The sequence below is a fragment of the Choristoneura fumiferana genome, chromosome 23 (genome assembly GCF_025370935.1).
Source record: "Choristoneura fumiferana chromosome 23, NRCan_CFum_1, whole genome shotgun sequence".
Classification (NCBI taxonomy): domain Eukaryota; kingdom Metazoa; phylum Arthropoda; class Insecta; order Lepidoptera; family Tortricidae; genus Choristoneura; species Choristoneura fumiferana.
In genome coordinates, this window is record NC_133494.1 from 2,323,514 (window position 1) to 2,348,396 (window position 24,883).

General features: G+C 42.4%; 1 protein-coding gene across 1 annotated transcript; it reads right to left on the minus strand.

Moving 5' to 3' along the window:
• Positions 1–222: 222 nt before the first annotated feature.
• On the minus strand, positions 223–24,564 carry enok (histone acetyltransferase enoki mushroom). Its single transcript, XM_074105859.1, is given in 11 exon segments — positions 223–417; positions 870–1,045; positions 2,112–2,233; positions 2,556–6,606; positions 6,699–7,096; positions 7,610–7,811; positions 9,254–9,784; positions 9,787–10,145; positions 10,501–10,679; positions 19,968–20,132; positions 23,353–24,564. Coding segments are annotated over 11 exon segments (6,930 nt in total). The 5' UTR covers positions 23,905–24,564.
• Positions 24,565–24,883: the final 319 nt, after the last annotated feature.

Here is a 24,883-nt window from a genome sequence, read left to right on the forward strand (position 1 = left end):
CTGCAGAACGCTGGTTGGCGTACGCGACTGTCACATGAGCAGAAATTAACACAGCACGCAAACTCTACACTTAATTACGTGCGTATGTTATCTGGTTTTAACGGAAACTTAGGATTGGGTCTATGGCCAAGGCCGCACTATGGATAAACCGCGTCTCTTTTAAATCAAGTAAACTTAAAACCGCCAGTGCGGCCGCTTGCATTAGTGTACTTGATTCACAAGTCACGCTGTTAAAAACCGCGGCGGTTTAGCCGTAGTGCGGCCTCGGCCCATCCGTTGTCGAGCTGATAATAAGGGTGTATACTCACTGGGCGCGGGCGCGGAGTGCGTGCGCGTGCGCGCGGCGTCCAGCTGGTTGGGCGCGTAGTACTTTGCGTGGTAGTGCTGCGCGCCCGGCGCGCCCGCCTGCTGCCCGTACTGCGATAACAATAACGCGTAACGGTCAAACTAAGGTATGTATACAAGTGGACCACCTCTTTGGACTTGGTTAACAATGGGAGGTAATGGCATTTCTACGAGACACTGGTCCAAAATATAGATACTGATTTTTTAATTTACACGAACTCGCGCATCTCTGATTGAAACGCAACCTTAACCCTTAAAAAGTAGAGGCGATTCACCGATCACATGCATTGCTTCGGAAATTCAACCTTATTTCTTTTATAATACGTTACAATGTCCATTGTAATTGTTGAAAATACGAGTAGCTTTAAAAATGTATTGTATTCGATAGCTGCTTTTGATTATGTGGTAGTATGCTCCAATAAATGGGGACTTATCAAGGGTTAAAGTAATATTGAGGAGATGTGGTGTTCTGATGCCGTGGAACTGAGCCAATGCACGCGTATGGCGGTGGTGGTGGTAGTGACCTGCTGGTGGTGATGCTGCGGCGCCTCGGCCATCTGCTGCAGCTTGGCGAGCGAGCAGGAGGGCGCCCAGCCGCCGCCGTGGTACTGCTGCTGCTGCTGGAACGACAGGTAGCCGCCCTGGTAGCCCGCGCCCGCGCCGCCGCCGCCGCCGCCGCCGCTCGCCATCACGCCACCCCCTAACGAACATTAAAAGATACATTATTATGACTATGAGGGTCAATCAACTATTTATTTACTGTATGTTATGCTGTTCCGTACTTATTAACTAAATGTAAACAATACAACGTCAATTGGTATCTTAAATATTGATATTCCCCCAATACACTATCTAAAAATTTACATTTCTGTATTGAAATACATTAGAAACTAGACAAATAGTATACAATTTAAAAAAATCCTTGAACAAAGTGCCATCTGGCAGCTCAGTGTTAGTCCTTACAATTTCGTTCTAAGTTTTAATAAAATAAGTAACTCAGGAGACGTTACCATGGCAACAAGCTACACTAAAACGTTGATAAACCCATAAACCCATCATCATTATCAGCCGTAGGACATCCACTGTTGGATACAGGGCTCCCCTATATACTTCAGTTGCTTCGGTTGGAACCGGCCGGCATCCATCGTGAACCCGCGACTTTAACCAGATCATCCTTCCATCTTGCTAATACTATAAAGGCTGACCAGGAATATAAAAAACCTGACGCGAGGGCAAGCACTTCTACGTTTTATATTGCAGCATTCTTTACACTTACTATAAGATACCTACCAGTCATATTGACAACGGTGTTGGTGATGTTATTTAAAGGAATATATTCTAATCCTTCAGACTTTTTCTATGAGAAATACGTTTATACATTGTGAATTATTTTTCCTCCAAGGCTATTGATAATCTTCGGCATTTTAACGCACAAAAACACAAAATAACACTTTAAAATACCACGCGCAAACAACGTTAAACTTTTACAGCAATAGACAGATGACATTTGAATTTAGTGTTACCAGTGCAAGAAATTAGTTCTATTGGTTTTCCGCAATATGGCGAGGTTTTTTATAATTCTGGTCAGCCTTTAAATGCAAAAATGAGTATGTTTCTTTGTTACGCTTTCATACTTAACGCGGAAAATACTGGTTCCAGCGGGCTACCTAATTAAATCCCAAGGTTCCAAGCAGGAACAGTGTTGGGTAACAGAGAGATGTTTAGGCCAGAAGTGGGCCTCGGTGATGCATGTACTGAGTACTGACCGTGCGGCTGGTGCGCGGGCGGCGTGGTGCGGTGTCGCGCGGGCGGCGTGGCGGCGCCGCGCATACTCTGCGCCTTGCTCTCCGCGCTCGCGCTGCTCGAACTATTGCTCGTCGCCGTGTTCCTGGGGAACGCAACTTCATGTATTTACCTGATGCTACAAGGTTTAGCTCACTGCGATTATACAGTCCCTTTTCAGAGTATCGCTCGAGTTGAGGGTTCCAACGAGTGTCGCGTGCGAGCTTGTAACGGTATATGTTAGAATAATTTAATTGTTATCACATTGTACAAACAAAGGACCATGGGCAACTTTGCATGGGAAATGTACCAAAAACCAACAGCGCTGAGAATCATTAAATAGGTCTTACGTGTACTTCATTTCATTCTATGGGCACCAAGTTCAATTTCATTGCAAAGCTGAGATATTCAACCTAAACAAAACTCACCTATTTCTGTTGTTAATCTTTTGTTGCTTCGGCGGCTGATTGGGCTGCGTCATGATCGAAGGTATGTGTATAGCGGAGTGCGGGTATTGTGGACTGGGAGCCGCATGCATGTGCATCATAGAGCACGGGGACGCCATGTCCGAGCCGATACTACTTGGAGATTCCAGCCCCAACTGCGACACGTCCAATTCGCAGGATGGATACTGCAGGGAATGCACGGAGTTACTCGTCGAGTCAGGCGTGTAAACCCCCATAGATTGCAGCGCCGGACTGACCGCTTCACACATCTCCTCCTTACTCGTCTCTTTAGGTGATTCTTCCTTCTTATGCTGCCGCGACTTCTTCTCTATCTCTGTTTTTTCTTGAGTGCAAGGACCATTCTGATTGTAAGGAGTTTTGCAGCCGGGTGATGTTAACACTTGAGGTATTTGCTGTCGGTATTCCGCGCAGCTAGTGACGACTTCCTGCTGCTTCACTTGCCGCTGCATCATTTGTTTCATCTGTGCTTCGCTCGCGTTCTGAGACTGAGACTTCTTGGGCTCGCATTGAGTTTGGCAGGCGGTCGTCGTTTTGGACTGTTTCGATGGTTTGCAGTCGGTTTTCTGCGAGCATTCAGACGCTTTAGACGTTGGGGCTTTCGTCTCCTTGTAATGAGGAAGCCCGGTGGCCCCGTAAATGCCGCTCGACAGCGCGCTGTAAGCGATGTTATGGAAATCTTTCTGGTCGTACTTAGGATGCAATTTTTGCGGAGACTTCTGCATTTGATCCAGGTGAGGAAGATTGAAGCCTTGAAACTTGTCCAGATAATTCTTGTCGCTGTTCTTCATGTCGAGAAACCTTTGGTCCCAAGTTCCTTGCAGGCGCGCGGGATCCCACGGCGGCCATTGATACTGCGCGTGAGTCGTGTGGTAGTTGGGAATTTGGTTCATCGCGTAGTCGGCTTTGGAAACCAACTCGTTGTCGTACTTGAACTTTGGAAGCATTTTATTTAAGTCGTTCTGATCCGCTTTTAGAGCGATTTGCGTCGCGCAAGTCTTGTCGTGTTTCACGGAATTGTTTTTTGAGTCGCACTTGGCGGTGTTGGATTTCTCTTTCTTAAAAAAATCCTGCTTTTTTGGTGCTTCGTTTGTAGATTTGGTTTCGACCTTGCTCGTAACGGGCCCTGCGCCGGTGTTGATCACGTTTATAGGGACCGCCGTCTCGGGCTTCCTGGTCGTGTTTTGCTCCTGAAAAAACATTTTTGGTTCGGGCGTGCTTCTAGCAGTGTCGTTTTTATTGCTTTTCTTCTCCGGTTTCTCTAATTTGCTGTGTGCCGAGTTCACTCTGACATCCCGAAGTTTACTTTTTTCTCGAGGCTTCAAATCGTTCTTGTCTTGAGAACCGCATTGTACAATGTTCATGGAACCACCCAAAGAGTTCTGAATAGCGTTACTGTTTGCAAAATTCGTATCCAATTCAGTCCGTTCTATGCCAAGGTTAACGGCAGCATTTGCGCTTTGACATCTTGGTGCCGATAAAAAATTGATGTCGGTGACATTTGGTACTTTAGGTATAACTGGGTTTATCACTGGTGATGTTATAGGATGCGGCACTTCTAATTTAGTCGTTTTACTAATAACTGGGGCGTCTGTCATGTTGTTTATTACACGATTCGCTTCGCTAGTTTTCATAACTTTGTCCGTCTGGACCGCTTGCGACTCTTTGCTGACACTCGCCCTGTGGTTCAGGTAAGAATTCTGTGCGGAATTAATTTGCTGTATCGTCATCGAACTTGGTATGGAATTTTGATAAGCTAACATATTTGATTCTATGACATTTCTAGTAATAACTATCTCATCTTTTCTCGTATTTAAAACATCGTTCCTGAAAGGAATTTCACTCTCTTTACTAACAATGGGGTTTTGAATTTTACTTATTTCTGCATTGTTGTCCATTTTGGATACTTCAGGCTTTTTCAAACTGTTGATTTCTCTCTGAAGATCCGCATTTTGTATAATGAAGTCTGGCTTATTTGGCGATTTCTTCTCAGGAGTTTTGAGATCATCCACAGCTTGATGTTGGATAACTGTCTCCTTTCTAATTTCGCACTTTTTTTGTTCGTAAATGACTTCGGTATTCACTTTTTCGGGAGTCTTCTTTTGTTTAGGCGATTCGTTAATCACGGATTTATCGTTTACCTTAGGTGATGTATTGTGTGGCGAAAAGCCGTTATCAGACTCTCCTTCTACAAGTATAGTCTCTATTTGGTGTATTTTCGGAACAATGATATCGATCGGTGGCCTGACGGGAGTCGCTTCCTCCTGCACTTTATGGTCTAATACTATATGAGCGTTCTCAGTGGATACTACTGGTATTACTTTTGAAGGGCTGTCATTTTCTTCCACCTCCTTTGGCTTATTATCATTGTTCGGTTGAGTAGGTACCGTATTATTAGGTTTGGGTGACGGTAGCGGACAGCTCTGACTATTGTTGTCATCAGACTCGGAAATAATTATGGTCTCCTTATCGTCTAGCGCAGGCTTCGCGGGAGACTTCATTTCACCATTATTGACTGGCTGTTCTTCTATTTGATTCACTGAGTCTTGTTTTGATTCAGATGTTTCAACATTGGGCTCCTGAATGGAATTTTCAACAGTTTTGTCATCTGTTGCACTTTTGTCTTCAACAGTTGAAGTCTCATTTATAACTTGTTCTTTTTCAGCTATAGATTTTGGTGAATCCATATGGATACTGTCAAGCTCCATATCACTAGTGTGATGGTCGGTACTGTTCTCTTCCACGTGGCGAGGAGTAGCCGGCTTGCTGGAGACGGTTCCTACATCTTCCCCTTCTTCCACGTCCATTTCATCATCAGCTTCCCCTGAAGAATCTTCAGAACTCGAGTTTTTATTAGTATCTATTGCCTTTTCGGTAACTTGACTTTTCGGAGAGTCGTGGTTTTCAACAGGCGATTTAGGTTTCTCTTGTTCCTGTTCTTGTTCTTCCATAGATTCATCGTCAGTCTTGCAGTTTGTCTCCTCGTCAATTTTGGCCTTCTTGGCGACAGGGGGGGAGTCAGTCCTGATTTTGTTCGCCCTGATGACCTTCTGTCGTTTCCTAGGGCGACCTCGCCACGCGCATTTTCTCTTGGCTTTCGCTTTGACAGCGCTGGCTGCGATGTTCAACGCAGCATCAACGGTCTCCTCTTGGCTATCTTGGCTATCTTGGCTGTCAGTGGCGATGGTTTCCTTGTCTTTGACACTCTGCCTCCTGCTTCGAAGCGGTTTGCTGTCCTCGTTGAGATCATTTTGAGCAACCCTCGAAGACCTTCTCGCCACGCTTTTACTTCTCTGCTGCCTCGGAGTTTCTTCAGGTTTCTTGTCGTCCTCCGTAAGGTTTGATTCTGACAGTTTCCGGTTGACATCCCGTCTCCGTTTCCTACCGGTATCGCCGATGGTCGGCGTGGTCTGGTAGGTTGTTTCGCTGTATTTGAGCGGTCTCGTCCGCCGCCTCCCGGACGACGTGACCTCGACTGGGGTTTCGGGGTTCTCCTTCTCTTTTTCAGCTTTGACTTTGGATTTCGTCTCCGCTTTGGCCACAGGAGTCTCGGACTCCGTGGCCGTGTCCTCGCTTTCTGTTTTCATTTCTGCGTCATCGTTTTCAGTGTCCTGGTCCACGGAGCCTTCTTCTGGCGACCTGAAGGGGTTTATCGTCGGCGCCAAAAGCGGAGTCCACCTGAGGCATTCAGGGTCGATTTCCAACCTCGGTTTACTTCTTAATCTTTTCGCGTGATTCTCGACCCTAGTCCAGTCTATACAGAGTCCCAATTTGGGAGATTCACTATTGGGGATGTATCTAACGAAACCTAGCATCTGGAAGGTGACGGCAACATCGTTCATGTGCATGCCGGCCGAGTGCGCGACGTCCTCGAGCGTGAACGGCTTATCTCTGTGATCATGCAAATATTCAAGAATAACGGACTTCCAATAAGCGTGATAGGACACTCGACCGAGATCCGAGAGTGGCTTTTCCGGCGTGCCCGGCTGTCCTTCCTCTTTCGACAGTAAATAACCTGAAAAGAAGATCTCGATTAATAGTCTCCTTTTCAAAATAAGAAGCAAATTAATATTGAAAGATATATGTAATAAAGATTCCACCACTCACTAAAATGGATGAGAAACCTCCCATAGCCCTGCCTCTGGTACTGGGGCATCGTCATGATGCATGAAACGTTATATTTCTGCTGACAATGCTTCTCCTTGGAAAAATAGCCGACCAGGTGGCATCCTTTGCTGTCGTTCTTTGTTAGCACGTAGAAGAGGAAAGGTTCGACGTCGTAGTACAAGGTTTTGTGGTCCAGGAAGAGTTTGGCGAGCAGGCAGAGGTTCTGGCAATAGATTTTGTTGGCGTTGCCGTCGACCTCGAACACGGAGATGTCTCCGCAGCGGTAGATCTCCGTGGCGGGCGGGTGCCGCCAGAGGCACTTGTCGAGATGCCGCATCAGCACGGCCCGACTCTTCGCGTACTTAAGACAAAATTCGCACAGGAATAGCTTCGGAAGCCTGCGAACAATAAAATATTTTGTTATTGTCTAAAACAGTTACATGCAATAATGAATGTAAGTTTCAGCAGATATATCACTGCATTGCATCATTGTGTAAGATTTTGCAGACAGGATTACTAAGGATCATCTAATATAATTAGGGTTTTTCAACAGGCGAAATATTGCTAGATGCCGTTATTTAGTTATTTGACACAGTTTTAGTTAATCATAAAAATGACGTACATGTCAAACGGACCTCACGATAAACTAATTGACTTTTTCTCAGATATACCCCATACCGCCACTCTGTTAGGTTCCTGTTATCTTATGTAAAAAATATCTATGATGCAATCTGTTTATTTTGTTTGATTAAGCAGCGACTAAGATATCTGTCATGTAAAGTAACAAGAACTTAGCAGAATGGTGTAACTGGCCCTTATTATTTGAAATAAAATAAGATATGACTTTATACAAAAATGATTTATGCCTTTATTTTAGTAAGTATATGCAGTAATGTAGTGACTATTCATACCTCGCGTATTCCTGTGGGAACGGGCTAGAGTACCAAGTGTCAATCTCCCACTGGCCAAACTCTATGGCGGAAGGGCTGCGAGGAGGCGGTGCGGTGCCAGGCGCCGGCACCGGCTCGGGCTCCAGAGCTCCGCTGGCCGCCTTCGCCTGGTTGAACAGCTCTGCGTCGGCCTCTGTCACGCCAGGCGGGAGCTTCTTGCTCTCTGGAAGGGGAGATCATTGGGGTGAGGTCGAGTGTAGTTTTTTTTTACATGCGTTTAAGAGTAAGTGACATGAAGATTTTACATAAGCCCCGCCGATAAGGAAACTATGGAAAATGAGTGATATTTTTACGGTCAACATGCGGCGAGGGTTTTTTATATAATACAAGGTTTTTTTTCAGAGTTCTGTGCGATTTTAAACAGACAATTAGAAAATGGATTATTAAAGTTGTATAATGCCAAAGAGATGACAAGCAACCAACTGCCATTTTCGTATGGTTTCCTTATCAAAGCGGATTTGAATAAGTGCGAACAGTATGAATTTAATTATGACAGAATTTGATTGTGTATTAGTAATATATCACATAGTTTCGACAGATGATGACAATTTGAAACATGAAACAGTTCTAAAACCAAGTAAGCAATACAGACAGAACAGCTGTCAAAATTATAATTATAGAATGTACTACTACAGCCTATAAATGTATCTCAATTAAAATTGTAGTTATACAAAGAAAAATAGAAATCAACATTTGTTTTTTTTAATCTTCACAGAATCTTGATGAAGTTGTGTTTCTTATTTTATCACTACATTATAATAGCATAAAACATTAAAACCAACAAGTTCAAGTAAATTAACGAAAATAACTGAAAAAAGAGTAGAGCAACCAAGATTATTAGAAAAACAAAAGAAAGTCGTCACCACTGCAAAATAATTAAGTAGTTCAAATTATAAAACAAAATTTTGACGCGAGACAAAAGCTATGAAAGACAATCATCTGCGTCTTTTAAATAAAATAAAAAATACATAAACGTAACAGCCACATGATATTCGGGAGGTCGCTAGTATCTCGCGTCAAATACCACATAACCGAACGTAAGTATAACACATAAAGCTGTACATTCACGCATCGAGCGCGAGCGAAAGTGCATGTGTGGATACTGCCTTAACCCGAATAACAATGGTTTTGTCATCGGCGCTCGGCGTCCCGCCACGCCTCGACTCACCGTCGCGCCCCGCGCCGAGCAGAGAATGAGCCAATGAGAGAACACGAGAGACACCGGCCACCAATCAGAGCGAGGGACGATCCACCACGACACTTTCACCCGCAGCACGGTGAAGCGAGCCCGGGCGGCCCGCCGCGACGCCGACTAAAGCCGCGCCCGCAGAGCTCAACCAAATCTTCTGCTGTCTTATTCTCCTGCCACATTCAGTCGGCTTTCCTCGTCAGGCTGGTTATTCGGTCACTTCAACAGCCATCTTTATCATCCACGAAATAACGATCAACGATGCACAACCGGCATAAACTTTTGATAAAAAGACACAGTGTAATCAGGAGGCGTGTGGTTTTACCAGAAGCCGGTGCGGTGTCGGTGCGTGTCGTTGAGCTGGGGCGGTCGGGGTCGCGACGGGCCGCGGGGGTCGCGGGCGTAGGGCGCCTTACCCGTCTGATTGTTGGCCGGGCTCGCTCGGTCGCGGCGCGCCAGCGCTAGGCCGCGGTACAGTTTGTCGGGGTCGGCGGGCTCGGCGCGGCGCTTGCCGGCCGCGAGGCAGCGCACGAGCTGCGAGGCGGAGAGCGCGGCCGCCGGGCTCGGGCTGCGCGGCGAGCCGGGCTCCCGTTTGAGCGACGCCTGGTACCTCCGGAAGGTGCTGCGCGTCTCCTTGAGCACTTGTCTGTCGTCGTCGACTCGGGACCTCTCCCGGCGCGCGGGCCGGGCGTCCGGGGCGTCCGGGGCGTCCGGGGCGTCCGACGCGTCGGGCGCGGCGCGCGGCCGGCCGCGGCGCACGGAGCGCGCGCGCGACGCCGACCGGACCGAGTAGAACTCGGACAGTCCGTCGAACAGCGTCGTGAGCAGCCGCTCCCTGCCGCCGCACCGGCTGCGGCGGCGCGCGACCCTGCTCTGAGGGCGGGCCGGCTCGGGCGGACGCTCGGGGGCCGGTCGCTCGAGATGCTTCTGCGCTTCGGCGGCGAACCCCAGACGCCGACGGCGGTGTCGCGCGCGAGGCGCTCAAAGATGGTGGGCGCTCGGGGCGCTCGGGGCGAGGCGGGCGAGGCTGGCGAGGCGGGGGAGGCGGGGCGGGCGCGGCGCGCGCGGCGGCGCTGCTCGCGGCCGAGCCGCAGCCGCGCGCCGTCGCAGTCGCTGGACGAGTCGCGGCGCCGCTTCACCATGTTGAAAGCGCTAAATCTGAAAAACTTTTGTTTCTCCTTGGACATTCTCTGTTCGGAGTCGGGCGCGGCCGCGGGGGGGGCATTACCGTCCGAGGGCTCCGAGTCCGAGGCGACGCGCCGCGGCGTGCGCGGCTTCTTCCCTTTCGGCGTGCCTCCCATTGTCGACCTGAGTGACGAAACACATTTTTAATGCTCGAATGTAACTTACACAAATGATTTACTGACAAACTTATGGTGGAACTGATCCACCATCAGAAATCGGTACGGTATATATAATGTACATTGTATTATATAACTGTGTGTATAGCAGTGTTTTTCAATCTGTGGGAGGTCGCGGATACCTCTCAAGGGGGTCGAAGTATCTTTCAAATATTCTCAACGTTATGGTGTATGATTATTCAATGTTTGTATTGTCAACGTAAGATAAAACAAATAACTAAGTAAGCAGGGGGTCGCCAAATATTTGTCAAATCAAGGGGCGCCTTGAAAAAGTTTGAAAAACACTGGTGTATAGTGTGTACCGTTTGGGTGTGGAGGGCGCGGCGGGCTTGTGCCGGCAGGGCTGGCAGCGCCAGGGCGGCGGCGCGCAGTGCGCGTGCGCGAGCCGGCCGCAGCCGCCCGCGCAGCGCGCCGCCCAGCCCGCGCCGCCGTCCGCGCACCAAGAGCAGCGCCCGCACGACGCGCACGACCAGCGGAGCGCCTGCGCACGACCACACCTCTATCAGGCACACTTACTAAATAATAGATTGTACAACGAGAGCATAAAACGAGCCGATACGGCGAGGGTGGATAGACACGTCGAGGGGAAAATGGGTTTAATGCTCGAGTTTTACACTCTGCTTTTCACTTCGATTGAAAGGAAAATAAATAGCAACAATGGAAACAATTATTTTAAACAATTATAAAGAGGAAAACTTTGGATTTTTGGATGTTTGTTACGAATTAACTCAAAAACTACTGGACCGATTTTAAAAAATCTTTCACTATTAGAATGCTAAATTATTGCAAAGTGCCATAGGCTATATTTATTAACAGAAAAAATTAGGGTTCCGTACTAAAACTACAATAATATAACTCAGTGTAAATAAGTTGCCATAAAACATCTTTCATCGCATGCGCTATAGAAACTATTGATTATAGAACAAAAAATGTTTTACGATATTAAAGAATACATCAAGATCTACAAAAAACTTCCCGATACCATATGTCCAACTATTGTAGTAATGTCACTATAACTACTTTTTTAAATTTTAAAAGTTGACAGAAATGACGACTAAAATCAAACCATGTTATCCATACCTTTGTATTAATCCTTATCCAAATAAATAATTTTATATTCAATACGGTTTCAATACCTGTAGATTACTTTTTGAATCATTCAAATCGGACATTCCATTCAAAAGATAATACGAAATTAAAAATATCAATCTAACCAAAAAATGCATTTACTTTACGTTGATGCGCCCCGGCTTCGTGCGTGTCGGGTGCAGTTTTTGGGAAATTGAGCTGAAAAATGTGTGTGAAGTGCCCTTGATTAGAGACCTTTTTAGAGTTCTGTGCCCAAAGGGTAATAAAAACGGGACCCTATGACTAAGATTCCACTGTCCGTCTGTCTGTCTGTCACTAGGCAGTATCTCATGAATCGTGATTGACAGACAGTTGAAAATTTCACAGATGATGTATTTCTATTGCCGCTATAACAACAAATACTAAAAACAGAACAAAATAAATGTTTAAGGGGGCTTCCATACAACAAACGTGTTTTTTTTCTCGATATTAATAACTGCAACAGGTAGTTGCTTGAAATATTCACAGAATATTTATTTTTATAAATGTACTTTAAAAATAATTAATAAAATTAAAATAAAATAAATATTTAAGGGGCTTCCATACAGCAAACGTGTTTTTTTTGCCGTTATATGCTAATGTCTAATTTTGTATATGTACGGAACCCTTCGTACGGGAGTCCAACTCGCACTTGGCCGTTTTTTTTTTACTTTGCCCGTGCGAAGCCGCGGCGGGTCGCTAGTATAATTATATTTTTTAAGTTTTATTGGAACTGAGTGAGTGGCCCAATATAGCTCTGGATAGGGAGATGTGGAAGTCAAGAAGAGGGGCCTTTGCCCAGCAGTGGGACACAGTTATAGGCTAAATATAATAATATTAATAAATTTTATTTATTTATTTTGATTGATTTTTAGTTTTACATAAAATACAATACAATACAATAACTCTAAAATAAAAATGATTGAAAAAATATATAGGTATCCTTTTTTGCTTGTGGCTGTTACCTGATTACCTTGGCGTTAGACGAAGATTTTACTTTATGCACTAGAGCATAAAAAGTAATTTTATCTACACCCATATAGTAAATCCTAAATTATGCAGCAGGTCGTCGCGCGCGAAGCTGTACCTATTTCTCGTTAATGCAGGTCATTCTCAATGGTTCGCGGAACACATGATAGAGGATTTAATATATGGATATAGATAAGATATTGTGTGCAACTGTACGTAATTAGACCTTAAAACACTCATGTGCCCCTATTATGAAACTCGGCTACGCCTCGTTTCATAAACCCACACTCGTGTTTTAAGCACCCCTATTACGATACAGTTGCATAAATAGTACATTGTGTCTTAAGGGCGGTAAATAAGGAATTACGAACGAGAGTCTATTAGAAGCCCGAAGTCGAAGACTGAGGGCTTTAATGAGTCGATGTTCGTAATTCTAGTACCGCCCGTGCGACATACAATGTTTTTCATCACATTTGCGAGTAAATTTTTATATTTGTAAAAGAAAAAAATATAATTTTTCCAAATATTGGCGATACCTTAGGCTGCGCTCTTGGCAGCGCCGCCCTCCCCCTCCCCCTCCCGTAGCATGCGTCGCAACGTGCGTGTGCATGTGGTCCTGCAGCAGCGCGCGCAGCACGATCAGTACGCACATTGACTCATTGACCGACCTTGTGCTTCAGGACAAGAAAATGTGTACGCGCAATGACTTATTTACCGACCACGGGTTTCATAACAAGCACATTAAGGTCGAGGGTTTTATTTGGGGGGTTGCAACCAAGGTAGCCTGCATGTTACGACACTGTTTACGTGCAAGTGTGATGAAAATACTATTATGTCGCCTAGATCCAGCATAAATACCAATTTTACGAGCACGAGAAGTGAAAAATAAGTGATTGGTAAAAAAAAAATTGCTGACTGTACATTTTGTCGACTACTTGCATTGTCACCCAAACTACATTTCAAGTCGATGCCATTAACCGTTGAAAAGTTCCGTCGTGCGGAGACGATCCTGGCCGGGCTACTAAAATGTCACTACCAAATTAATTATTGTATTGTCACGCAATTTACATAAGTATGCCAAATTTCAAGTCAATCCGACTACTAGAAGTTGGTTTAAATTAACTTGCATGATTTGACTATCGACTTCGGGCTTCTAATAGACTCTCGTTCGTAATTCCTTATTTACCGCCCTTAAGACACAATATACTATTACATGCATAGATTCTTATATAAAAGGTCTCAAGATCCGAACCCGTGGAATCCGTAGATGTGAAAAAATGGCATCCGTGCCATCCTGGAGCAAGTGTCTAATCGGCCACCCATAACAATAAAGCGGCGCCGCGCCATTACTTTGTAAACTACAGTCGATATTTAATCGAGTATCATCGCCGCGTTTCCAAGAACCGGTGATTCACCAATGGACTGCAACTGAATAGTGCTTTTTATAAATTCGGAGTCACCAAGAACTTGATCGGGTAATTCCACTCATATATATGCTGACCTTGGAAAAAATCAGGAAAAAAGTCAGATTTATGTTCCTTTACTTCCTTAGCTTCAAGGTGTGCACTATTTATCAGTGTGTGCGTGATTGTCAAGAATCGACAGTGATCGGGGCTACCCGCCGTCCGGGGCTACCCGACCGTATTAATAACCGCAACATGTAGATGCTTGAATGAAATATTCACAGAATATTTAGTCGTATATTCACTATAAAATTAATAATTAAATAAAAATTAAATAAATATTTAAGGGGACCTCCCATACAACAAACGTGAGTTTTTTTGCTAACGTTGTAATGTTGAATAGATAACGCGACCGTGACAATCAACAGAGTCGGATCTACAATTTGGCTATTTTAGGATTATAATGTCAAAGTCAGTCAACAAATAACAGTATATTTGACTTTGGCACAATAATCGCAGATCCGACTGTTAATTGTCACGGTCGAACGGTACGGAACCCGTCGTGCGCGATTAACTTGGAAAGTTTTTTGCAAATTTGGCCCTTGCAAACTACGGCACGGAGACCTATTTACCCTACTGTCCAAAGGAAGGTTATTTTGAATATTGTACCCGTGCGGAGCCGGGGCGGGGAGCTAGTCAATGATAAAATCATTGGTCTCATAAAATCTCCAGTGCTGAAAGCTAGTGTAATAGCTACAATATGAGTGATATTGTTATGTGCTTGGATGCATCTAGCCAATAGAAAACTTATGTTATGAAAAATCCCAATTGGTTTTAGAAGACCTATCCAACGATACCCCCGCTATAGGGTGTCGAGAAAAAGAAATCATCCCCACTTTACGTCTCGTTTTTTTATGTCATATCTTTTGCTCTAAGTGTGTTAATCAAGGTTTATTCTATTCTATGGGAGGTACCCTAAAAATTTTATTTTTATTGTACCACTGTCGGCGTAACTGATATGTATATTCATGCCAATTTAAAGCTCTCTGGTACTAATGGTATCTGAGCTTAGCTGCGGACAGACATGGCGAAACTATAATAAGGGTCCCCCTAGTTGACTACGGAACCGTAAAAAAATTATTAACAAAAACAAAAAATAAAAAACAAACAAGCCTAGTACCTATACTTGGTTTGGATAGGTACTACATGTAAACAAAACGCCGTCAAATTGGTGTCTTAAATATTGAAATTCACCCATTTAATTATCTAAACATTTACATTTCTTTATTGAAATACACTACTCTAGTTTGTATTACAATAATAGAAAGTAAAATGTTTAAAATCCATGAATGTACCAAATCGCCAGACGTTATGTACCAAGCTGACGTTTGTTTACATTTAGTTAAATACCTATCCATCCAAACCAAGTATAGTCTAGAATTCTGCTAACCCTTTTCCAGGCCCCGCCAAATTAACTACGCTGCTACAAAATGAATCATATTTTTATGTTGTTTACCTATGACAAATTCATTTATGAACGAATAATATTTTTTTGGCTTCAAATTATTTTGTAAGATACATTGTAAATTTAGCAAGTGAGAATATTTGAGTACATTTATGTGATGACGCACTACGCCCGGAAAAGGGTTAAGTAATTACAACAGTTGGGACCCATTAATACAAATTTTTGAACTGTTCAAGATTTTGAATGGATCCTGACTGTTAAACTAGGTAACTTCACAGAACTCTAGACTACTAGACCTAAGCTATTTCTTCCTTTTTAGCTTTTGTTTGTCAATCCGGCAAGGTTTTTTCTTAAAGCAGTCGGGTTTTTCGATTTTTTAATATTTTTTCTATACATACATTATTGATATTCCTGTCGAAATGATAGCATAAAAGTGTTTTAGTATGGGCCAATTAAAGCTTTCATTAAATACCCAACTGTCACTATTAAAAAAAAAATGTCGCCCCTTCCTATTTTTTACCTTACCCTATGTCCCTCCGACAGTTTTAACGAATCTTACGATACTTCATATTATGTTGAAACCGCCCAGCTACACATACGCTCGAAAACCTAGCCTTCATTAGGGTAGTCAGGTAAATAAAAAGCTGATACGGTCAAGGACTAATTCCTGACCCACCACGGAACCTTTTCAAAGGAAGTTCCTTATTAAATAATGCGATGTCACTATGACGTTTACTGTGAAATGGTTTCGTGGTGGGTCAGAGATTAAAGTCCTTGACGAGATTCGATTTGTAGCATTCGAAGATGGCGGATGTAGACAATATCTAATTTTGCTATTTCTGTTTCTTTGGCTAGTTGAAGTACAATTTTGATAGTGTTTTATGCGGCGATTAACCTTAACAGTGAACAGTGATCCCAAAATTCTATATTGCTCTCGTGTCTAACATTTTTTAATGCGCAAGTGGTCTCCACGTGGTTTCTGGAATTTTACTATCAAGTTGCAAAAACTACAATCACCGTACAACGTCCCTCTCAAAGAGAGTTTACCTTGATACTGGCGAAATTGTCCTTTTAATTAGGACAGAAAAGCCTTATTTTAAAAGAGAAGAAGAAGAAGAAAGTCCTTGACCATGACCGTAAAATCGATATTTATTCTTAGTGAAGAAAATTTTGAATATTATTTCAAGGGTCAATTCTATTGAAGTATTGATTTGAGATACGACATTTTTTTAAAGCAGTGGCAATATCCTGTCCAATTAATACAGTAGTGTCAAATCTCTTAGTTAATAACAGAAAAAATAAGTAAAATACAGCTTGGAATGAATTGAAAAACCTATTGTTAAGTCGGTTAAAAATGTATTAAGACCGATTAACGTACATACGCCTCTGCATGCATCAGGGGGCTACTACGAAATTGGAAAATCGAAGTTCGTATCGTACCGTCCCTCTCACTCTCGTATTAAATAATATTAGCGTCAGCGGGACGGTATTAGATACGAAGTTGGAATTTTGCACTTCATAGTATAGGGCCAGAAACGACAACATATTTTGTTACTAATGAATTGACAATAGTGTTGTGAAAAACGCTCATTTCGAACCCTAAAGACTCTCGAGGCTTAACGACTCAAAGGCCTCAAAGACGGTATCTTGCAGCCATACGCATAAAATAAGCCAATTTAATTGTCAAATATAGTCGAGTCTTTAAGGCTGGAGTCTTAAGGGTTCGAGTCCTTAAGCCTCGAAAATGAGTGTTATCCACAACTCTAATTGACAAAGGAAGACTGCAATGCATTGCAAGTTAACTATACGGAATCGGATAACAGCATCAAAAGGTCACTTGCGATTCATACATTATGCACCTAACGACCCGAGCGAAGGAACACCTGTCCTTCGGAATGCCGCCCTATGCTTGACCTTGGAACGATCGCATATCATATCAATCCAAGTGTTTGACGTAAATTAGTCTTACCACAAACCTTCGTTGCCTCGGATTAATAATGGCGCCATTTAAATGTCAAGGAGCAAAAAGTTGAATAAAAAAAAACGCAATTTGTATGGGTACAGTCACCGTACAGTCGAGGTCATAAACTAGTCAGCAAAAATTTGATCAAAAATATCTGAACACGCTTCTACGCCGCTAACAATACAGTCGTGTTCAAATATTTTTTAATCAAATTTTTGCTCACAAGTTTATGAACTCGACTGTACAAGCTTACGCCCGCGCTTTCGTCCTAGTAGAACTATTCAGTGGTAATTAGGCGAAAATCGTCCTTATTCTTCTAGTTTCCTAAAGTTTGGCTACATTACTCCCATAACGTCCAATTCCCACTCCCAAAATATCGCATTCCCAAAATGTCACATTTCCAAAATACATGATTCTCGTTTTTTTGCAACCAAGTATGATTATTTTTAAGTTAAAAATCGTTTTGCTTTCGTAATATGAGTGTGATTGCAAAGTCCAAAATATGTAGTATTTTTTTAGTAATATGCAAGAAACCTGGGAATTGGACAATGTGAGTATTGGTCAATTTGGGGATTGGACAATGTCGGAATTTGCCATATGTGGCGTTATCTGGTAAAAGGTACCTTGTCGTCGGTTCTAGTTTCCGAGATAATCGCGCTTGAAGCAAAATGTCGAAAAAAATCATTTTTTCTTTTTTTACTCTATATTAATAAGCAGGGTCTAAATTTTAATTTGACAGAGACACAAGTTTTTAAATTGATTTTTTATGAGTTAAAACATCCCTTAAAGTTTAGTAAGAAAGGTACCTTATTGTCGGTGCCGCTCTTGAATGCTTTCTGTGCGCTCGGTATCGGTTTGGAAGACGTGTCGGACGTCGGTACTTTGTCGGCGCGTCATCATCATCATCATCATCCTAGCCTATACTTCCCACTGCCGGGCACAGGCCTCCTCTCAGAATGAGAGAGCTTGGGCATTAGTTCCCACGCGGGCCCATTGCGGTGCTTGTCGGCGCGTAAAAAACGTCAAGAATCATCATAAAATGCGTTTTATTTGAGTAGGGTAAATCATCAATAACTGGCCACCCTTAGGCGGTAGCCAGTTAGGCAACGCATCTGCAATCCCCCTGGTGTTGCAGGTGTCTATATAAGGGCGGTGGTAATCTCTTACCATCAGGTGACCCACTTGCTCCTTTGCCATCCAGTCGAATAAAAAAAAGACAAATTGGCGTAAATCGTCAATAAGGGCCTTATCACACTAGCGATTCGCGGGAGAGTTGAAAGCGAGGCAAGCGTGCAGTGAATTCGCTGCGAGCGTATAACGATTTCGCCGCAAGTGCGCAACGATGTCGCTGCTGCGAGCGCATGACGAGTTCGCTGCTTTAGCGCCAAAAACGCCGTATTGTAGACTTTCATATAATAAATAGGGCGTCTTCGGCGCTAACGCAGCGAACTCGCAGCGACATCGTTGCGCGCTCGCGGCGATATCGTTTCATGCTCGCGGTGAAATCGTTACGCGCTCGAAGCGAACTCGCTGCGCGCTCACCTCGCTTTCAACTCGCCCGCAAATCGCTAGTGTGATAAGGCCCTTATTGACGATTTACGCCAATTTGTCTTTTTTTTATTCGACTGGATGGCAAACGAGCAAGTGGGTCACCTGATGGGAGACTGAAAAAACTAGTTTTTTAAGATTTGTTGAGTTAATTTGGTCTCATTTGGCTATGCTTTAGCGTACTAAATATAAAAGTTTGTTGATTTTGACTGTTTAATTACATTTGTAAACAACAAAGTTATTTTTGTTAAAGTATTTTTATATATAATAAACAACGTTAATTCAAAACGGAGTAGTTCTTATTTAGTGTCCAATTACGCATAATATTTTTTCCTTCGATAAAATCCAATGGAAATATACTATAAATAGAAAAAATTTAAAAAATCCATCAACCTTTTTTTTTTACTTTATGAAAGAAAGAAAGAAAGAAAATATATTTATTTGGTCACATTAATACATACCAAAAACAAACAAAACAAAAGCGAAAAGAGCAGAATGGACACAAAAAGGGAATCTGGCTCAGCACGATGTCGCGAATTGCTTCGCAACGCTGATATTCTGCCAGAACCTTAACCTTAAGGGTTACTAAATCTAAACTTAACCTAAAACACTTATCAACAATGCGGGACAGAAATTGAAATAAGTTTAAAACCGGTGACAATTACATGACAGAAACACAACTAAAAATAAACAGATACAAACATCATCATGCATTTACCACAACAGACAACAGACAAACAGAACAAAGTTTCACCCATTTACACAGCCCACTTTGTTTCGCTACGGCATATTTTGCTGAATAGCCAATAAATGCGCTTTTAAACGTTATGCACTTTGACAAGGTAAACTATAGGAAAACCGTTGTCCAATTACAAAATTGTTCTTGAAACCTGAAAGCCCGTACAATCTTCTCCTCAAATAGCATGTCATCTATGTAACTTCCAACAATAACATACTTTTATTGGGTGTATAAGTTTGAATTCAATTTTCTCATAATCACCTTTTCTGGCTTTTGAGCTTTAACATTTTTTAAAAAAATATCTATTAAACCTACATGCATGTTTCTTACATGGTTCGATAGCTAAATGTATGTAGATTATGGGGATATCAATAACTCAATACCGACAACAAGGTACCAAGGTACCTTTTTGATTGACAAAAGAGAAGATGTGTATCCAATACTTTCTAAATAATCAAATTGTCAAACTAAATAGAATCTTATTTTTTATATCCAGAAATCTACCTGATTGTAGATCTGGGACCAGACCCATGTTTGCAGCTTTTAAGTGCCCATACCTAGGTAAAATTTCTCACCTTCAAAGTAGTTTGAGTGATGTGATCCAACAGGTTCAAACACGTTGGATGCGCATAGGACTTGCACTGGTAACAGGTGATGAGATCTTCTGGCTCTCCGGTGCTATTCCTGTTCTCTGTACCAAGACACTCGGTACACACTGGCACGCCTCCTTGACTTGATTTCTGGAAAGAAGCGCATTTAAATCAGATTTGACTAATTTAAGGTTTTTAATTTACATTTCAAAGATGGAAAACCAGCACAAACTTGCGATGCAAATCAAAATGTATGTAGAGTGCTAAATTAGCATTGGGCCTGTGTGGGAACTATGGCCCATGGCCCATGCCCTCTCGCTCCAAGAGGTCTGTGCCCAGTAATGGAACATATACAGATCGTAATATAAAGTGTGATATGACCCGAGACCCATCCCAATACCACCCACTGCTCAAAGTTGGGTAATGACCCAAACTTTGGGTTGGATTTTGACAGAAGACACTGTTTTAGATGTTTAGACAAATGAAAAATTATTATAGGAATCATTAATGAATTCAATCAATATTGAGAATAAACAGTCACACAATCTGACATAGGTGTCAGTTTTAAGCTTGCATTCATTATTAATATTATTATTACTTTAACATCAATCATCAATGGCAATTCTCATACGACACAAACTTTATCATCATTATTTGATAGATCAAAATTACTCCAGAACTGATTGTAGTGTATTGGAAAAAGACGGTACCCTTACATTTCTTCAGTCTGGTTTTGTCAGGTACAGGTACAGTCAAGTGCAAAAATAAATATCTATTCCAAAAAAAAATTAAAAAATATCTATTTCAACCACTCAAAAATATGTTACTTTGGCCTTATTAATAAATGTCTGATATGAATAAGAGTCTGTAATACATATTTTAAAAACTTTGAATAACTAAATAACTACTTTGGCTCAGGGACCCAAAGAGGGTCTTGGCCTCCAAAACGAGAGCATGCCATCTGTCCCGCTCGTGCGCAGCCTCTTGCCAGTCGTCGACTTCAAGACGTCGCAGATCCGCCTGGACGCTGTCCTCCCAGCAGTACCTGGGTCGCCCAACCGGGCGTCAACACCCCTGTATACGGTACCCACAACATGAAGACTACCACACCGAGCCCGTGTATTTTTCCTGCTCCAAGACCATGGCTGCTTTGGCCACCTCTTCTCGGCTTTCCCCTAATAAAGCAAGGTCATCCGCGTACCCTATCACCGTGTGCCTGCCGCTCAACTCAACACCTACATCCAGTGCTAAGACATTCCTGACAACATGCTCTAGGGCCCAGTTGAAAAGCACTGGTGATAAGGCATCCCCTTGCTTTAGACCGGTCATCAGCAGGAATTCTTCCGAGAGCTCTCCCCCCACTCTGACGCGCATTACACTGTTCTTCGTTGCTGTAGTAATTATAGCAACTGGTTTTCTTGGAATGTTAAAATTCAAAAGAATGGAATATAGAGCCTCCCGATCTATGCTGTTGTAGGCCTTTGTGAAGTACACAAACAAAGAGTGGATACTCTGTGCGTACTCCCATCTTTTTGCAGCATCCCATCTTTTGAGCTGTCTCAGCAGGAAAATCAGGTCTATTGTGCTGTGATTTTTGCGAAAACCACATTGGTAATCCCCAAGGATTCTCTCAGCATATGGTTCTAGTCAGGTAAGCAGCATGTTAGACAAGACTTTGTACGCCATTGTGAGAAGATCAATGCCTCGGTAGGTAGTTGTCGCACTTCTTCTTTGAGCCTTTTTTGTGGATAGGGCAGATGACGCCCACATTCCATTCCTGCGGTTCTTCTTCTAGTTGCCATATCTTAAGCACAAGTTCGTACATTCTAGACTGTACAATGCCGCCATAATTCTTCCATATTTCTGAGCCTTATTGTTCTTGAGACGCATGATTGCTTGGTGAACTTTGTCAAAGATCGGGGGGGGGGACACCTCGCTGTCATTGAAGTCAGCATTGTTGAGAGGGCTTGGCTCATCCAAAGGAGGATAATTGAGTAATTGATGGAAGTAGTCCGTGTGGAAGGACTAATTTCAGCACTGGATGTTATTAAAAAACCACCATCGTCTTCCAACAATTGAGTGACAGGCTGATACCCTGAGCTCCTGTGCTGATTCCCTGAAACAATGATTCTATCCCTCTTACTATGCCATCTAAATGTGCTCTTTTTGCCTTTATTATAGTCCTCTTTGCTTCAGTCTGGAAAAACTTGTAGCTACTCTCCCATTGTGCGTCTTGTAAGAAGAGGATTTTGTATTTACATCTTTGTTCTATGGCTCTCTCACATTCATAAAACAAAACTGAATAAGTATATAATTTTTACACTTGACTGTATGTATGATGTGTGAGCTCCCCAATTTCTCTCGTTATTTACCATGTATAAAACTGATCAAACCCAACTCGGGCAAATGGTGCAACTTACATCCTTAGCAAACATTTACAACATACAGTATGATGCCACAAATAGGGTTCAATCAATTTATAATAAAAAACATAAGCTGATATTGTACAACTTTAGAATGATTTGCACATTATGCAACATTGGTCCGTAGCCTTGATCATTGAAAGGGTCAAAGACCTTGGCATTGCCTTAATTACATTACCTCAATAAAAATAGAATTAAAAGAGTATAAAACTATACACCAGTTAGAACAAAATAAACTTAATTAATGCAGGAAATTTGTTGAATTTCTCATTTGTAATTCAAATTTTATGGTGAAGCAATTTTGTAGAATCATGAATGCTTTGTAACAAGTAATAATTCTGAAACAAATACCTACAGTCAAGTTCATTTTATTAACTGCATTATGTTTAAATTAACTTTTTGTTTACATATATCTAACTATTTTTGAAAATAAACAAAAGTGCTTAAGGCTGGAGGCTGTGCGCAACATTTATCAATGGAAAACAATTTCTCACACAAAATTAATAATACAACAAAATGTATGTGTGAAAGGAAAGAGAGAAAAACATTAACCCCCTTATTCATAAAACTTAACAAGCCTATGTTAACTAACAAATGCTTTGTCCCTTTCTAACAAATACAAATGTCGAAGTGACAGATAAGGACAAACAAATTTTAGCGGCATTTTAACTAAAATAGGTTTGATTGTTGTTTATGAATAAGGGGGTAAGACTATGCAAATTATTTTAATGTAAGCATTCACAGGGCCTCTGCAATTTGTAAACAAGCAAAAACTATTAATGAAGTCAACTCTTTTAAAATTCTTACTGAAATCAAGGAAAGGTAAACATTAAAATTAAAAACCAAAATAACCAGTTCTAATTAGATTTAAAAAAAACATCCATTCAATTACTAATATCTTGTTTGCTAATACATAATACAATATGTAGAGGCTTATAAGAACTTACCTTATCAACAATATCCTGTGATTTAATCCTCTGCTTGGGTGTGCGTTCATGCGAGGATGCCCTAGGCCTCTCAGCTGCCTTGTAGGCCCCCTGGTGATGCGTAATGAGACCCCTGGTGACTGCGCGTTTAGCCGCCGCACGTAATACTGCCCGCACATCCACTTCTGGATCAACTGTCACTTGGTATGCTTGTTGCAAATGCTTTTCAATAGTTTTTAAGTCACTGCCGTCCCGTTCACCTAACTCACGCACTGCTTTTGCCACTGCCCGCGACACATCCACGTCCGGTGCGATTCGCAGAGTCCGGCTCTGCAGCCCCCCGGGATCCTTGTACGAGCTCTGACCCTTGTTGTACACTTTTAGCACGGCACCCTCCCGCACGGCCCGCTCCAGGCGCTCCGAAACCACGTCCTCATGATAATTGTGATGCTGCCTGATCGCGTGACAGATGCGCTCCACGCTCGGCCTCTGCTTCTGTGACCGTATCTTGCGTATCGCTTCCAGTATCCATCGCTTCCACACTTCCTTTCCGACGTCGTCTGGCTCGCTCATTTTTGTCTAAGATTATTTTGATCGGCCGTCGGAGTAACGGTACGGTACAGGAGCGCTGTCAACACCCATCGTATTTTGGCGCCTCGAGCGAAATTCCATTTTATTAAATGGAACCTCGCCGGAAGGAGCCGGAGAGCGCGGCGCGGCGCTCGACGCCGGCTCACAGCATGTTCACAGCCAAGCGGGCGTCCACGGATGACACATCGCGCTTTGCGAGCGAGTTTCGGCGGAGCGAGCATCCGATGGCGGCCATCTTGTGACAATCCAAATTTACGTCGGACAAATACACGCGACGTAAATGCTAATTGTTTTTACACTTCAATAAATAACATAAAAATAACTCCAACAAACCAAGCGATTGATTTATTAACATACACTTATTGTTCCGTATTTATTCCGCACTAAAAGGAAAATAAAACGCGGATTCCTTTCCGGTTCTTTTTTCACAATGCGCCTTCACAAACAAACAACACAAAGTGATGACATTGAATGAATTGGTGTCTAAAGCCCCCAATGATTTTCCACTATCTGATTTACTTTTATATTAATGTTAAATTACAAAATTTAGTTGAAAACATTCACAAAACACCAACAAAAGGCTCTTCAAAATGGCTATCAATCAGTTGCTACATGAAAAAATATTTTTTGATATCCTGCTTGTCGCCGCAAAATGTATTGCCATTTTAATTACAATTAATTTACCAAGAAGTATATTTTACTCACTATTATTGTCTATGGTAAACCTGAAACGTTTTTATGATCAATAAACGAAATATTCAATGTAAATTGTTTTTATATTTTGTTTTTGATTATGATTGAATAAATAAATCTGTAATACCTTTTGAGTTTGAATTTTAATAAAAATGTCAAAACTATTATTCGAAGTAGGAAATGTCGATTGATTGAACCCTTAGAGCAACGCGGGCTTCCGGTATGTTTTGGACTACGAAGCCCGCGTTGCACTAAGAATGAATCCAAA